Source organism: Falco peregrinus, chromosome Z, assembly GCF_023634155.1.
Source record: "Falco peregrinus isolate bFalPer1 chromosome Z, bFalPer1.pri, whole genome shotgun sequence".
Taxonomy (NCBI): Eukaryota; Metazoa; Chordata; class Aves; order Falconiformes; family Falconidae; genus Falco; species Falco peregrinus.
In genome coordinates, this window is record NC_073739.1 from 24,988,427 (window position 1) to 25,007,007 (window position 18,581).

Genomic DNA, 18,581 nt, shown 5'->3' on the forward strand with positions numbered 1-18,581 from the left:
CTGCTCCAGTAGTGGCACACTGCTTAACAAATGAAAGATCTTTGCAGTTGCCAAGTTACAAGCTGCTTAAAATTATTCAATAGATATAGTGGTCTAACTTCATTCTCTAAATGTAGACAGTATCTTTTACTTTTCCACATTGGATCATACTAGTTTGGGAGTAAAAATGACAACAGATGAAGCTTTGTAGGAAGAGGAAGCAGGTTAATTTAAACACTTCTGAAGTTATCTCAACACACCCCTCTACTCTGAGGCCTCAGAACCTACCTATCCACATCAGCTATATTCAGAATACTTAACATATTGTGGCATGACTGTCATTTGAAAAATAAGTATGCAATCACATTCTGCCTGACACAGCACAAAATATCTCCACTGAAGTGAACTCTTCTTAGAAAAAGAGTACTACTAAATGGGGTCTATATATTAACCTAGCCACATTTGATCAGCTCTATTAGTCATGCATGTCAGATAGGATTTATGACTGGTATAATCACATTTAAATTAACAGCATCTTCCAGTCTTCTTATCCCAATCCTCATGGCACATCTCAGAAGTTTTAAATGGAAGCATTTACAACAACAAAAGTGTGTTTTATAGGCATAACTTGCTCTGCTGAAGAGATAGTTTCATCAAGTGCAGATGCTACTGCATTCACACATTAAAAATGCCTATGTTTCATTACCAGGGCAACAGTTGTGGAGTGTACTGAGGGGTAGAAAGGAAGCAAAAAGTTTGACTACTGCTTTGATGGTTTTGAAGGTCAGATTTTGTAAATCCATCTAGTAACAGACCTTGAAAAAAAACCCCAATAACAAGTATATATTTTGATTAAAATCAGAGAACCTACCTGGCTTCTGACAGAAATTTTATTTTCAGTTCCTGAGGAAGATCTTCTTTACAAGTTTTTACAGCAACAGGAGTTTTATCCTTTAATGTTCCCTTATACACCTCACCAAAATTACCCTGAAAACGAGGCAGGGGGCAGGAATCATTATAAGTAAACAAAATCTTCACAAATATCCAGAATAATAATGCAAACCGCTAATGTAACTGGTACAGAACCCTGAAACGTGTTTATGAAGGCAAATGAGGTTTTCTTCCAGTATCTGCCCCTAACATAATGTATTTCACACTGATGTAGTACTATTACATGGACACAGTGTATGAGTTCTACTTTGACCTTGCTGGAAACAGAAAAATACACATTAATTGTGTAATTACAGTTTTCTCACAAAACCTCTTAGTAACTTCTACAGTCAACAGACACTGATAGTAGTACCTTTTTTCCTTATTCTTACTCCTGCTCTCTTTCATTTTCACACTATGGTATTTTATATATATAGTTTCTAATTTGCAGTCTGTAAGAGACCAGAAAGTGATCTGTGAAACTAGGATAAACTACACCAAAATAAGATAAAAAATTCTCACATATCCAAGAAAGAAAAAAATGCAAAACAAGAAACCCAAACACATTCAATATTAGTTTTGATCATAAATTAAAACTGCTGCAAAAACCCACATTGTTGCATCTGCCCTGAAAAAGCTGTGTGATACACATTTTTTTTCAAAGCTATGCTCGGCCCTACTCTGTAAGGCATGTGTGTGAGGCCTCAGATTTTTTAGGTCTTCAACAGCGTAACTCCAGGTGGGGTAAGTTGTTTATTTTTTTAGCTTTCATAGAAGAAAACAGAAATAATGAAGACCACAGAATAATCTCCATCAGATGTATTTTTTTAATTAAATAAAAGCAAATGGAAAATAAAATTAGGACACAAATTGAAGGAAGAAGGAAAGTGTGGGTTATAGAACAAAACACTGGTATCAATGAAAAAAACCAAGATAAGAAAAAGAAGAAAACTGAAGATCTCACACTTTTAGCTGAGTTTTGTATTTCCCAAAGAATAAATACACCTCAATTTTAAATCTATGCCTGATAAATTTCCACATGAATTCCACTTCTGTGTCCTGGTATCTGGGGCTGCATGTGACTTCAAAAAATAGTAAATCTCTGCTAGAAATGTTTTCCTGTCTTTCCTGACTAATGAAGATGTCATTACATTATGCATTTGAATATGGTATTTTATTGCCAAAGGAAGAAGACAGACAAGGGGAAAAAAGAAACTCACAGATGGAAAAAAGATAATGTGCTGCTAGCAACAAGGTAAGAAATTTAGGCCTAAACGCAGCTTTCCAATACTTTATATACTCTAGGATGAGGAAGACATACCTGGCAAGCAAGGCCATAACCTATGATCTACAACAGCAATCTGCCTTTCTAAAATAGCACTTCTAGAGGCCAGGACACCACCTCTGATATCTAAAGTGGCATGAGGTACCCATAGGTGAGAAGCTGTGTCATTCCCAACACACTTTTCCTCAAGCCTTCTGGTCAGAAGTATTTCACAGTGAAAGCTGAACCAATGTTAAGGACTACTTCAGTATTGAAAATGGTTTTCTTCTTTATTGAAAAGATTTAATTATTGTGCATATAGATAGATAGACAGATAGATATAGATATGTTTTTTAATAAAACATGCTCCTTTCATACAGCTTTCATTTTGTGAGTTATTATAGAATTAATAGTAAATAAACAGACCATTTACTCCTGAGGTGAAGGAAAATCTTCGTCTTTTCTAAAGTTTGCATGGTCTTCTGCCTTAGGCTTTCATGGTTTTCCTCATCTTTTCCAGGACACTCAAGACTTATAGACCCTCAGGTTTCTCACTTCCATAGTGAACAGCTGTGTAGTTTATTTAATATTCTGTCATACACATGCTGATGGTCCTTTCATTCTTACCTTTTCTAGTCTGACTGTATTTTTAGAGAGGGATGCATAACAGATTTGTACTGTGTTCCAAGACAGTTTTTATCCTGTTCTGTATTTTTAAAGAATGTATCCTTCTACAATCACTTTTAAGCATCAAGTTGTCTCCAATCAATGTTAAAAATGCTCTGTGCCAAAAACATGCAATGCATGTGTAAATTCAGTTTAGTAAACTAATCAATTTTCAGATTGCTTTAACTTTCTTTATTCATTAAAACTAATTCATATTTACTTTTTAGCATGACAAAGTTTTTTTTAATGCCTGAAACATCTTTATTTTTCTCCCCTGATACTATTCTGTTTAACAATGTGAAGCTGTCATGGTACATTATGTATTTTGTGCAGACACAAATGCTATGCAGACCCAGCTCTACCTACCAACAAATAATATTTTTTGTCATCTCATTGCCAAAAAGATTTTATCCTGGATAACAGAATTTTCTGACAGTACTGAATTCCCCCATTTCTTGAACAGTTTATCAATTCTTTCAGTGTGTATCATAGTAAGAAGGCAATTATTGCTTTCACTTGTCTCCCCCTCATTTAAGCCTGTTTTTCAGTTTTCGGGAAATCTTTTGGAACACTGCATCCAAAGTGGCACTTGAAACTAACATAAAAATATTAGTTATATTATTAGCATATAAATAACTAATATAAGTGAGGTATGGGGCTTACCTGACTTTAAAGACTTATAGCTCCTAAGCAGTATTTGTGACATAAACTACACTACCAAAAACTTAATTTAATACATACATGATTGTGAAGTTACATTATATTCAATAAGTCATACAAAAGCAATGAAAATTTAACAAATACTGATTTAATAATCTTATTATATCAACTTTTTAATATAACTTTTATTTATATTAAATATAAATATAAAATATTTATGTTTTTATATTTTGCAGCATTTTTGGTAAGACTACGTGAAGTGAAACAGCCACATCACGCTTTATAGAAATCTAGTTAGCTTATGGAAAATATGTATGCTAGTTGAACACTTTCAGCACACACATTGTATCATTTACCAGTTAATGTGACATATTTATTTAAAGCACAATGCTGTATCTTGTGTATTTAAGAATTGATATAAAAATTGCATACCACAGTAATTTAAAAGATAAGACAAACAGGAAATATCTAGTCTTAATGATTAATATATATTTATTTAAATGTTGTTCAGCTTACTTCATTACTTACCTTGCCTAGTAGTTCTCCCAGTGTGACATCTTCATGATTGAGAACCCATTTCTTATCCTACCAAAAGAAAAGGAAAGAAGAATTTTAAGTCTGTGCAAATACGTAAGGTACAGTTTCTGTAAGATACGTCTCAGTAGAAGTGGAGCTAAAGAAGCATTATATTCAGACTGCTAAATAAAAAGCTTGCCAGGAAGTTTTAAATCTAAATGTTTACAAAACAGAGTTTAGAAAACTTGCTATACAATAAAATATTGAACTATACCATATAGCAAATTTCCATCACCAGTTTAAGCCTACAATATGACAGTATGTATGTAGATAGACCACTCTGCAATTTTTCACACAAGCTCTGGAAATGGTAACTAGCACCCTGTTTTTAAAGTTACTTGAGTCAAAATCAGAAAAGAAAACTTCATTTTAGTATATAGAATAATTTATTGCTGTATCAAAAAAAAAAAATATTCTCCTCAGCATGTATGAAAAAGTACTGATTTTTCTACTTATTAACAAGACACGTATTTGCACCTCTTACATCTTCTGTGGTAGCTTGAAATATTACAGGCAACTACTTGAAAAGACAACATAACAAATGCCAGTTAAAGTATCTCTTTGCTGCTGCTGACCAACACTGCAAATATTCTTCAACAGTCTAAAGACATATGAAAACAATTATAAACTTCTTGCTGCACAGATGTATTGAATAAACACTTCCTTAAAATGCTACAGTAGAGTATTTTAAGTCTAATCCATATTTACTATTTTTCCATTTTATTTCTCTGTTAGCACCTCATCTACTTATCACCTCACATTGTTAGTGCTTCTAATGTTAGTGGTAAGGTCCTAAGCATTCTTTATTACTAATGAAAAAGGCAAATATCTAAACAAGCTTAAGCCAAGTCATTAAACGATTTCTCATTTAAGCTCACAGAAAACCAAGCCAAACTGGTGGCTCTGAAGTACACCTAACATATATCAGATTACCAGGTTTTCTGGACCATGCAGGACCTGCAGTGATCCTGACCGGAATACTGTTGTAAACCAAAGTGTCGCTGATCCATACAGCAGCTAACTGGAGTGAGCACAGGTCAGTGACGCGCTGCACAACCTCGGCATCAGGATGAACTCCACCAGCACACTGCAACGGAGCCTGCAGGGAGCTCCTGCTGGGGACCAGCCATTGCACCACCTGTGTGGCCTTGCCTTCATTTGCAAGTGCTCCAACAAGTTCTCATGTGGGCATCCTTTCTGTTTGCCAGTAGAAATAATGGACAGAGTTGTTTCCTTGTAAGGAAGTCCTGTTATAGCTTAAATGACCCAAATGTGAGAATCTCTGTTACAGGCAGGGAGTGCCTGGCATGCTGCATGTGGATCAGTGGCCCATTCAATCCTACACCCTCCAGGACTCCCACTGTCTAAAGGCATGCAAGATTGTCTACGCTATTCTCTCCTTACAATCTTAACTCTATAGATAGCATTTTAAATTATACCTTACAGACTCAGAGTGCCTCTCTTACCGGGATCGTAACAGTACCTCCTGGTGCAAAACGGGAGTTTTCCAATTCGTATAAGTACCTAACAGCAGGGTATGAAGAAAAGGGAGCCAGACTCTTCTCAGTGATGCTCAATGACAGGACATGAGGCAATGGGCACAAATTAGAAAACAGGAAAGTTGTTACAAACATAAGGAAACATGTTTAGTGTGAGGGTGGTCCAACACCAGAACAAGTTACTCAGAGAGACCTTGAAGTCTTCAGCTGTAGAGACACTCAAAACCAAACTGAACACAGTGCTGGCAAATCCACAGTAGCTGAACTACTACTGCCCGAGTTGAGGAGTTGGACTACACAATCTCAAGAATACCCTTCCAACCTAAATGAGCCTGTGATTCAAAGACAGAGAAAAACCTCCTGTAAGTAAACAGACAATAGAATCACAGAATGGTTTGGGTTGGAGGGGACCTCCAAAGATCATCTAGTCCAACCACTCGGCTGTGGGCAGGGACATCTTTCACAAGGTCAGGCTGCTCAAAGCACCATGCAACCTGTTCTTGAACATGTCCAGGGATGGGGCATCCACAGCTTCTTTGGGCAACCTGTTCCAGAGTCTCGCCACCATCACCATAAAAAATCTCTTCCTTTCAGTTTAAAACTGTTGCCCCCTGTTCTGTCACTACAAGTCCTGGCAAGAAGATTCTCTCCATCTTTCTTGTACAGTGGCCTTCATACAGTGAAAGGCCACAACAAAGTCTCTCTGGAGCCTTCACTTCTCCAGGCTAAACAACCCCAACTACCCCAGCCTTTCTTCACAGCAGAGGTGTTCCAGCCCTCTGATCATTTTTGTGGCCCTCCACTGGTCTCAATCCAGCAGATCCATGTATTTCTTGTACTGGGGACCCCAGAGATGAAAGCAGTACTCCAGGTCGGGTCTCATGAGAGTGGGCCAGAGTGGGAGAAGCCCTTCTCTCACCCTGATGGCCACCCTTTTTTTGACGCCGCCCAGGACAGGGCTGGCCGCCTGGGCTGCGAGCACACATTGGCAGGTCGTGTCCAATTTTTCATAAACCAGGATCCTCAAGTCCTCCTCTGCAGGAGTGCTCTCAATCCATTCATCACTCAGCCTGTCTTGATACTGGGCATTGCCATGACCCAAGTGCAGGACCTTGCACTTGGCCTTGTCGAGTTCACAAGGTTCCCATGGGCCTTCTACTCAAGCCTGTCAAGGCCTCTCTAGATGGGATGCCTTCCCTCTAGTGTAACAATTGACTACTCAGCATGGCGTCAACTGCAAACTTGCTGCGGGTGCACTCAATCCCACTATGTCATTAATAACAATATTGAGCATTACCAGTCCCAATATGGACCTCTGAGGTACACCACTTGTTACTGATCTTTGCCTGCAGCCATCCAGCCTGTTCCTTACCCATCAAACAGTCCATCCACCAAACCCATCTCTCTCCAATTTAGCAACAAGGGTGTTGTGTGGGGAATTTGCTTTTTTGTTATAGGAGGAACTTGCCTGTAATATGCTATGTGAAGCCATGTTATATGCTGAGAACCAAGTATTACATAAATAAGAATTCTGCCAAATACTGAATCCTAACAGAAAGCATTGCAACAGTCAACATTGCCTTTAACATTATGCATAATTATTATTTTTTTAGTTATTAGTGAGACATGTAAACAATACGGGAAATTTTGACTCCCTAGGTAAGAAAGCCATTTTAAAAATCTATCTAATATATTTATATACTCATCCCTGCCATGGCTGAATTCTAGGTCACTATTACAGAACATTACGTATGACCAGGGTACAAAGCTTTACGAACAGCCTTTTCTGTAACATAAAGCTTGAGATCACCTTAAAAGAAGGTGTAATACATTATTTTTTTTTTCAAACTGTGAAAATCTTTCTTCCCCTTCAGATGGGGGCTAAACCTTTAACAAAACGTTCCCCACTGGCAGCACTGTGAATCCAAACTATTTCCTTTGACCTACACAAACCATAAAGTCTGCTGTCAACTCCTAAGGAAGGTGCAGGCTAGTACTGACTTCTGTTTCCCTGTTTTTGCAAGGAGAAAACCATTCAGCAGGTAATCCATAGACGTTCTGGGTAACTGAAAGAATTAAAGGATTACAGAAGATTTATGCTGCACAGTGCACCTTGCTGGGAAGGTGGCAACTCATTACTAAGATCCACATTTGACTGAGTTGAATTTAGCAGAGGAAAAAAAAGGGCAGAGGGTGGTGGTGGTGGTGAGATCATTGCTGTTGCAATGTCTATGCTTTTTTCTTATGCATAACTTCATGAAATCACACAGACCATTGTTCTTGTAAACTGTGCTCAGTGCACATTCTAGAGACTCTTGAATACCTCTATTGAGCCAAACTTCCAGCACCCAACTCCTGTCAGCCCCTCACATGAATTCTTCTACCATACCACCATGCTCTGTAAAAGGGATCCACGCTTTGCCATTCATTTTCCCTGGGTGAGGTACTGGCAGCCTTGTGAGGAACTCTGCAATAACCATGAATTTATTTTTCTCCCATACATATTATTGATTAAAAATACTGCCTCACTGATCAGACATCATAAGTAATGTATTTCCTTCATCTCCTCTTCTCAATTTTGCTAAAAATCGTAAATATTCTGTTCGCTACAGATTTTCTAGATAATTTTTTCTGATTGGATGTCTCATTCAGAAGCTGTTACACTAGAAACAGGATGTGCTATCAGACTGCACATTTTCCTTTACCAGTAAGGCTCCAGTTTAAGAAAACAATTTACAAAGGAAGCTGTAAAGAAAAAACCCACACAATGACTACTTGGAGGTATTAACATAATAGTTCTTAACAATGAAATAAGTACTGCAAAACCCAACAAGTTATAGAATTAAAATTTAATGGATTTTTTTACCACTTAATTCCAAGGATTCAGTACTTCAGTGCATGATTTTTTGAAAATATTGACATATCATTGCAAAGGCTTGTTTATGAAGAAAAAATCTGACGCATAATCATTCAGAGGACTGATTAAAGAAAACAGCACCATCAACTGGAATCAAATGATCTGTTGAAGGATTTGTTATCACTGTATCAGGAAATTATACCAGTGTAATCCATTCATTACATTATCATGGTTCTGCCAGATTTTTCACAAAGAATTATTCAAAGTTTGATCAGCTTTGTTACTGAAGTTCTTGTGCTTGGTTTAGAAAGAAAAATCTTTATTGATGAATGTATTCAAATTGTGCTGCCCTGCTAGTATCAGTTTCACAAAGTATCAGTAAATGAATATTCATCTCAATGGTACATAAATTGACAGTTTGCTGCTTATAAAAGCTTTCTATGAATGGAAATCTTTAATTACTTTTGTAGGTATACACACTACATCTTAGATTTAGGTGACTCATCATACGTGTCACTTCTACGGCTACATGGGCTACATGGCTCAGACAGCAGACTGAAAAGGTGGCAGGTACTGCTTCAACAAGCTTTCTGCTTCTGGCTGGAATCACTTCAGAACTGTTCTTTCACTTCTCATCAGGTAACACCTGCACAGACCTCAAAAGCAGACAGCTAAAGGAAGCGATGCAATCCTTGGCATACTGCACTCTTTTTGATTGCACTTCTCGCCGTTCATTTAGTCTTTTAACTTGTATTTGCAATGGAACCTGACACCAGGAACAGACAGACAACCCACATGAGATTTGCATAAGATATGTACTGTCACACAATTAACACAACAGAAACTGTACCCCAAAACTTCTAATTTCTCTCCCCTCACCCTCCTTTCCCTGCCTCTTATACAGCCTTCACTTTGTGTGCTATCATTGAGCTTTCGGATAAAGAGATGGCAGCTTTCATAGTACATCCTACTCCTTTGAAAACTAAACTAATTCACTTGAGGATACTTTTCGAAAGAGGAGAAAAAGTTCAGGTTGCTGCAGGACATTTAGTACTGTAACGCCTATGCAGAGAGAAGTACTTAAGCCCTAGCACTAGCTAAGCCTGTAATTTTCTCCTAAGACTGTAATTTCCTCCTAAGGTACATGACCCCTTATGCACTGAGAATAGAGGCTGGAAGCCTAACTCAGAGCTTTGTATTCTGTGACGGTAGTGAAGCACTTCCAACTATGGTCCCTAAGCCCCTCTGTGAATTTAACTCTGAACCTGCAGATGGTCCCTCTGTCCCGCAGCACTACTCAAGTTGAAGAAAGCATTTCAAATATAAGCATTAAGTTAAAAAAGCTGGAGCTTCACATACATTAGTTTTATCTAGTATCTTAAGGCACTTATGCAGTGATATAACCCCTGTTAAACTGCACCAAAGCAGTTTTCTCAGCAGACAGTAACAAAGAATCTAAGAGAAGAGATGCTGTCATCTACATCATACCAGTATACAATTCTGGCATTAAAAATGAAACTAACTCAATTTTCTATTTTTCAATGTGTTAGAAATCCATTTAAATATTGTTTCAAAACAAAGTGTCACTTGTCCACATAATTAACTTTAATTAATGAACTATAATATGAACAGTACTGCAAGGTGGATAGTAACAAGGACAAGCCTGTTCCTACTGCAACTATGTTGTCTCACCAATTCTGCTCAAATAGCAGAGTTATGTCATCATTCAATATTTTCATTGCTACCAATAATTAAATAGATCAATTAAGCACACAAAGGAATGGATGCATATTAGCATATCATAAGCAAAAGTTATAAATTAAGTCATGTCTTTTGTCTTTTTTCTGTTGGTTCATAAACTACATAATCTTCTGTAAGTGCTTAACACTGATCAGGAATAGAATGTAAGTATTTCTCCAGTTAAATGCTGTTACTCTACAGATTCATCATGCGTGAGAAAGATATTGAAAGTTACAAAAGGAATGTGACAGCAAAATGGGGAATAAAAATAATCTTTAGTGTAGGTATAGATAAATAGTCACTGTAATGCCCATCAGTCTAAATCACAGAAATTCTCACTTCAGTAGAGTTTCTTCTAAACCAAATAGAGCAAATCCATACATTTCCATACCTAATCATAAACTAAGCTGAATGACAGAGGATGGGACTCCTGTTAATGTCACTATTATTCCCCCAGAAAGAAGCTGCTTACGATGTAGCCCTCTTCTTGTAAAACTACTGTAAATTTTTACCTCGTGCTTGTTCACATTTTCCTGTTGTTAATTTTGGGCACTTTAGACAAATCCAGTTACAGAAATTAGTGCTTGAGCATATTTGGTTACCTTATTTCCAAATGGTATTACTTAAGAAATCCAGAAACTTTACCAAATTCTCCTTTATTTATGTTTTCTGGTTTCCCCCAGGAGGGGAAACTGAATTACATGAATGCCATACTTCTCAGCCAAGCACAAAAACTGGTGTGGCTCAGCTCAGACAGAGCTTTAGCGCTTCTTAGGAGATAACCCTTTATCAGACATGAGGACATACTTGACAAAAGCACGCCTTTGAGATTCTCTATGGAAGAATGCCAGGGAAAAGACAAGACACCTAAAGGACAGGAAGGTACTGCCTCAAAGTGTCACTTCTTTGAAGGAAAGTGAAAGACACACAAGAACCCTACTGAGACTGCTCCCGTTAGAACATGGTTGTTTCCACAGCAGGCAAAGAGGTTCCTTCTTCCCTGGATGGGAAAGGTATTAATGTCTTCTGAAGCCACATCCTCCCACCTATTTTGTTCAATGGTATTACCACTCCCTGCTTATTCTCGTTAGTTACAGAGCAGCTGGAGCAGCAGTGTGTAGGTAGAGAGGGCTGGTTGCTCCCTGGAGCTAAGCAGCTGCAGGGGACCTCAGCTGCAGGAGCCAGCAGGGCTGAGGTTCTCCAGTCAGGACCCACCCTGCTGCCCTCAGTGATGGAGCAGGGCAGCCTGGGCAGTCAACCTCAAGTTCAGATCGGCCAAGTCTGTGGTGATAAAGCAGGTCTGGGGTCAAGCTGGGAGGTCAGCCTGTGGGTCAGGGTCAGAGGGAAGGCGAGTGAGAGGGACCAGCATCAGACACAGCCCCATGACCGAGGCGGTGCTGAGGTCAGTCCAGAAGCCAGCCGGGGGTCAGGGTCCCGGCGCAGATGAACAGGGTGCATGGCCAGGCACAGGCAGGGCTGTGAGGCAGCAGAGCTGGGCCTCAGGTGGGGCTGAGCAGTACAGCCTCAGCTGAAAGCGGCTCCCATGGGACAGGGTGCGACCCTGCCTGGGACCTTCTCCCCAAGGGGGTGAAGCCTCCAGCTGAGGTCTGGAAGGAGCAGCCCTCAGCAGCATTATTGTATGTTGGTCCTGAGCCCCAGCCAGGAGTGGAGATGCTCTCAGGGTCCTTACTGAGCCAGCTGTTTACTAGTAACACGTCTGGCATCCTATCACTGTATCTAACCTTTGGATATAATGCTAGATCTGATGGCCAAACACTGAGAAACAAGTCATCAACTAGGCAATTCACACAAGTGGCCTTGACACTGCCACCCTGCCCCAATGGTCAGGTACTAGCTAACAGTCACTATACTGAGGGTTTATATAAACAACAGTCCAGTACTGAAGTACCTTTCCAGAGTTTCTGAGACTGTCCAGGATACTTGTTTGTTTTCAGCAAAGACAAGCATTTTCACAGAGGAGAGTTATTTCAAGAGTTAACTGTAACTCACAAAAAATTCAAACAAACCAGTAATTAAAGAAATAAAACCTACATCGGTGAAGAAGAATACTTCAAAAATAACCAGAATTTTCTCTTTTTATTTGTAAAATGAAGTATTCTGGATATGAGATGATGTTAGTTAAGTTTCATGGTTCCCTGGACCATGGTAAGCTTCAAGCCTTGACCAACCAGCAGGGAATCAGTTGTGCATTGTCCTTTCTTCAGCGGAGGTGCAGGTACTGGAGTTGCGTGCAAGGCCACAGAGGCCACAGTATGAACAGCAGATGACCACTGTACAAGATGCAACCTCATTTTTCTTTTTCTGACCTATGAGACTGAAATGTTATCACCATTACCCAAGATTTCTTCCAAACATAAGCTCAAGTCTGAAGCAGTTTTCCTCCTGCCTATCTCCCTTCATTAGCAGAAACCACATCAAAGAAATCACAAATTATTATGCCAGGAAGAAGGCTTACAAATTAGTTGCAGTGAATTATAACAGCTTTGAATAAAATGGAAAACATAACCCAGAACGAATACTTAGTGTTCAAATTCCCCTAGCATTATTTTTCTTTAATTTTTGTTAACAATTTCAATCATGAGGAACTCTTAAAATGGTACTTTTTCAAGTTAACAACTAGCAGTAAGGCAATTAGATACTAAACATTTTTAAAACAGACATTTTGGGAATTAGATATGAATTTATGGGCCTCAGCTTAAACACTTGGTTTTAAAAATCTTACCATTTCTAATAGAAGAAAAAGGGATAAAAAGAAAATTCTATCTGGGCTTGCGCTTAGAGTACCATCAAACAAAACCAAGACTCTTACCCAGAGTCCAAAGCAAGATTTGTAAAAGAGGAAGAGTAAGCAAATCTTGATCAGGTTCCATCACAGTATGAATTTAAATAAGACTTCTACATTATCATCACTGTTATTTACTTATCTCATGTTCCCTGCCACATTTACTCCAGCTAGTTCAGACCACATTAAAATCATAAAGCTAGATTCCATCACACTAATGAAGGCAGGATCTATAGCAAGTTCTGCCACTTGTTTTCCTCTTAAGAGTAGATATAATGAAAGCAAAAAAAGGCTAAAAGCCTCTAAAAATTGGAAACCTTAGTTGATTTAGGGAGCACCAAAATGACTCAACCAAAAGCAAAACAGATTGCTTTAAGAGAACTGAAAACCTAAGACTTCCCAACCTAAGAATCTATCTGAACAGAACATATGGAATTTACCAAAAGTCTAAATATTCCTTCCCTTTAACCCAACCCAGGAAATTCATCACCAGCATGACTCGAAAAAACCCATAAAATAAAGGGATATTGTCAGAATTTCATTAGCATGGTACATAAACATGCCCTATGCCTGTTTCTTCATGCTGTAAGCAGAAACAATGCATTCAGAGAAATATTTTGAAAAGTAGTATTTTGCTTTCCTTCTTCCAAATGAAACAGAAAATATCAATAGTATGAATTACCACAGTCAAGAGCAATTCTTCCACACAACAACAAAAAATGGAAAGTCAATCTTTAATTTTCAGTATTAAGAATAATTACAGTAAGATTCCTTTTAAAGGTTAAGAAAACAACAATTGCAGATAATTTTTCATCATAACTTAATGCACCAGAGAAAAGAAAAAAAAAAAAAAAGAAAGTAACAGGTGTGGACATGTGGATAGGGCCCATCAATGCAGAAATTTTTGACGCCACCTATGCCAGTAGATCTAATGTACATATCAATTTCATGAATCATAAACTGTGTGTTTCAGGTCCTACAGATTAAGCACAGAAATTAAGGTAGCTAGTGGAAAAGATTTTTCATAAGAACAAGTCTGTTCTACAAGAGGGGTTTTGAAAATCCCCACTGACAACTTCTTTAAAACTGTTTCAGATTACTCTGAAAATAAAGCTGTAAAAATTGTAATGGAAGCTGTTCTGCATTATTATCAGCACTGTATTAAGCCACACTGACGAAACCAATGTGAGCTGTAAAACAGAATAATAGTGCAGATAGGTATAGCTCCTTGAAAAAGGTACTATTTCATCTGACTTGTTATTGTTCATAAAAAACCACTGTGAATGTCAGCCTTTCTGCTGAACTAAATTCTAAATGGCCATAAACCAAGAGGGTAGAAGTGAGATTTGCAAAAGCTACTATGTAGTGTATAAACTGTAGAAGTGACCTCAGATTAACTGCACAGCTTTTCTGTGAACAGTCTTTCCTGAAGATCAATAGACAAAATGACTGTAGAAATCAACATACAAAATCTGTTTTCTTCACTTTTTTTTGGAAGGATGTGCAGCATTTCCCCAAGTTTATATTCTCTTATTCATCAAAGGACTAGAAAGATGCTGAGGATCTTTCAGGAAAAATACCAGAAATAAAAAAAAATAAAGGAGGAAAAAAACCCCACCAAACTGAGAAGGAAGACACAGAATTTAAATTCCTTAAGCACAGGAAAAGGAAAGTCAAGTTTATGTCAAAACCATTGTATTTCAAACACATTAAAGAAACCTAGAGCATTCCTCTCTAGTTAATAAATTCAGCTCCCAAACCAAACTACTCTGAATTGCCTGTTAACCAGATATATGCAGAGAAATTATCTGCCCTTTATCAGATATGCCCTCCAAAACAGTGACAGTCTTCTGTACGCTGAAAGACAGAGCTGTGTGATAATGTAGTTTTTCATTTAGGCATTCTGTATGATTAAAAAAGAGAGGAATGCAAAAGCACAGTCATACTAAACAGGCATCAATAAATACACTCAAATGGTTAAAATCAGCTAGGATATTTTCCCATATGCACAAACAGTTTTACTTCCACCCATGTGCATGAAGAGGTATATACTGCTGGGGTTGTGGGACTACAGATGTATATAAAAATGTCCAAGAGAGTCTCCTTGAACTATGTAAGATACTTAGCCACATTAGTTTCATTCCAATTTAACTTTAAAACATCCAGCTGTTTCCAGTTAGCTGTTTTCTCTTCCCCAGGAGATAAAAAAAGTAACTGATTCTTTTGGCAATATCGACACACTAAGGTATACTCTCTGCAAGACTGCTCCTTTACGTAGCAAACAGTCCTTCCAAAACAATTTCTATATTACAGTGATTAGTATGCAATACCTTTCAAAGAGCTGCTATTTCCATATCACAGCTTCTACTAAATTACTATTTTGTTCAAAACAAAAGCCCAAGATCCTTCATCCTATCCCTTCCTAGCCACATCTGCTTATCTTGCATCGGCCTTCATGATCTTCAGATAACATGTTAAAACCACTGAAACGGACTAGAATTAACCTGGCAAAATTTCAAATACACTGTTATATTAGCTTACTTTGTGATTGAAAAAAAGCAAGAAAAAGGCAAAGCCACACAGAAAGGAAAAGAGAGTGAGAACACCCACCTCTCCCACACATACACACCTTGGTGGCACCAGCAATCTGTTCACTTGACTCAGCTATAACATGAAACTGCAGCTTTAATTTGTGAGACATTTTTCAGTGTGAATATCAGTAAGCTCCGCCTGCATTCCAAGCAAGACAGACAATGGCTTCTGATCAGAAGTCATACAACATTACATAAAAGCTAATAGTTTAAATGAAGCATGTTGCATTTTTTACATCAGATACACATTGCTCTTTAACAAGATATTGCTAACTTCTCACACACCACTAACTGATTAGTCAGAACATCTATGGTGGCAGAAACAGCACCAGTCAGTGAAGGACACACAAAGGGAAGAAGTGGTACAGACATACCAAGTGGCTCCCCTAAATATTAGAAGCGTCAATTATTACTCATGTACTCTTCTGAATGCTGTACTTAGCATTTTTTTTTCTCATGTATTAATGACTTCAGCTTGATAAAATTTTCCTATATGGTCTATGGCAACCTACTCTTTGTTACACCTTACTCTATCTTCTGTGTCTTTCTAAAACTCGTCTGAGAATTAATTATGCAGTGTCCTCAATGCGTCAGAACTCCGTTTGAACAAAGAGATCTATAATTAAGCAAACAAATTTACTGTTCATATTTTTTTAATTTAAAACATGAACACGGTGAGATAAGGAAAAACATCTATGTCTACAATTAAACTTCTTTAGCTTGCTTTTGTTACTTGGAAAGCACTGTAAGTCTACAAGTCTTTCTGCTGGTCATTCTGTAAAACACTTTAACTTGGAAAGAATCACCCCTTTTCACTTCATTCATATGTAGAAAAGAAATCCATTGAAAGCAGTGTTTCAACTTTCAGAAGCACATCACCCTCACAGACATCTAGCCCTTCAATGTGCCTTCACAGAACCACAGAATGGTTGAGGTCTGCAAGGACCTCTGGAGGTCATCTGGTCCAACCCCTGCAGCTATTTATATACATTGGTAAGATCACCTGAGCCTTCTCCAAGGCTAAACAGTCCCAGATCTCTCAGCTTTTCCTTGTATGAGAGATGTTTCAGTCCCTTCACCACCTTGGTGACCCTTCATGGGACTCTCTCCAGTATGTCCACGTCTGTCTTGTATTGGGGAGACCAGCACTGGACACAGTACTCCAGATGTGGCCTCACCAGAGCTGAATAGAGGGGACAGATCATCTCTGTCAACTTGCTGGCAGTACTGTGTTTAATGCAGCCCAGGATGCTGTCTTTTTTGACACAAGAGCATGTTGCTGGTGCATGTTCAGCTTGATGCCCAACACGACCTCCAGGTCCATTTCTGCCAAGTTGCTTTCCAGTTGGGCAAGCTCCAGTATGTACTGGTGGCCAGGGCTGTTCTTCTCCAGGTGCTGGACTTCGAACTCCTTGTTGAACAGCACAAGGTTCCTGTCAGCCCATTTCTCCAGTCTGTCCAGGTGCCTCCAGATGGCAGCATGACCCTCTGGTTTATCAGTCCCTTCTCCCCGTTTGCTGTCATAAGCAAACGTGCTGAGGGTGCATTCTGCCCTATCATCTAGTGCATTAATGACTATGTTAAAACAGGATCAGACCCAGTACTGACCCCTGGGGTAGACCTGTAGTTACTGGCCTCCACCTAGAGCTTGTTACACTGAACTCCTCTCTCTGAGGGTGATCTCGGGCTTAGTAACCACAGTGGATACACTATGTAAACGACTGGCAACCTTTTTAGCACTGCAACTGACTGAAAGGGCAAAACTAGTAATAGCATTATGAACTGATTATGAGATCCAGGCGTTGCACTATATAGTACACTAAATACAGTATTTGCCATGCATGTAAGGCATTCTGAAGTCCTGTCTAAACTGGCCCCTGAACTCCTCCTTAATCAACGCTTACATACCTCTCAAACAGACATCTTGAGTATTCAGACACTATTACACACGTCCGATGCACACAGCTGATTCAAGACAAGCCCTGCCTCCCTTAGTGTGGGGCTGCTTCTGTGTGCATCCTTTGCTTCTCCACATCCGAAATGTCCAAAGACAATGGACTTCACCAAATCAGTTCAATTCTTCTGTGGCTTGATCTTGTAGAATAACATATCTGTGATACATGTGATGAAATGCCAAGAAACTTAAGTGCAAGCAATCCTTAAGGAGTAATTGTATTTTTGGCAGTAACTACAAGATAGCTTCTGGAGATTCACATATATCTGTACAAGCACTATGCCACTGTAGATACTGTTGGAAAAGCTTGGTTTTTTTCATAAACAGTAGCTATTTATTTAAGTATTCAAGAGCAATTTCCAACTGAACTGCTCACTTTGAACTTGCAGTGCAACAGGTATAAAAATAAGCACTATGCTAACAACAACATTTACTAGTAGAAATTCTGGGGCTCTCCCATCCTTATAAATATATCACTTGCAGATTGCTTTTTGCTCTGTTGGAACGCCAGCAACCAAAGGCTGGGAAATAAAACTGAAAAAATGAAAGTGTAGGTACCCAGCAACCCCTGACAAAGAACACGCGGAAGGTGAGGTGCACTCACACTGTATACAGAAGGACAGAAAAGCCCCACAGCTCGACTGTTCTAGGAAACTTCCGCATGCACAACAGACAGTACACTGACAAGAGCCTCAATTACTAGCAAGTAATTTCTCTCAGTATCAGATACAATCACCTTAAACTTCCAAAACTCATTAAGACTATTTCTTTAAAACAGACTCTGTAAATCTATGGTAACATACGTACATTCTAGCACGTATACATACCATAATCAGAATAGTTGTGACAAGAATAAATTGTGCTTCTTAGAGGTTTTTGTTGGAGGACTCCTGAGGTATTTTATGTACATCCATGACTTGCTCCACTTACTGTAATGTACCGCAGATAGGAACCCAACTCAAGGGAATCTTCTATCAAAAATGACCTGCCCTATGCCTAAAACCAATATGCACTAGAGGTACAGAATCAACTCTTTTAATGATGTTTTACACATTTACACAA

At 38.6% G+C, this 18,581-nt stretch overlaps 1 protein-coding gene across 6 annotated transcripts in view; it reads right to left on the bottom strand.

The window, feature by feature from the left end:
• FER (FER tyrosine kinase) overlaps positions 1–18,581 on the bottom strand; it is a 192,868-nt gene that overhangs the window by 69,736 nt on the left and 104,551 nt on the right. For 5 of the 6 annotated variants that reach the window (XM_055790584.1, XM_055790586.1, XM_055790585.1 and 2 more), the window contains 2 exons: positions 4,028–4,084; positions 851–966 (listed from right to left, as the gene is read on the bottom strand). In XM_055790584.1, the coding sequence (XP_055646559.1) occupies positions 851–966; positions 4,028–4,084 (173 nt within the window). Of the gene's footprint in view, positions 1–850; positions 967–4,027; positions 4,085–18,581 lie in introns of those variants that run through there. The other variant, XR_008744744.1, reaches the window with a different exon arrangement.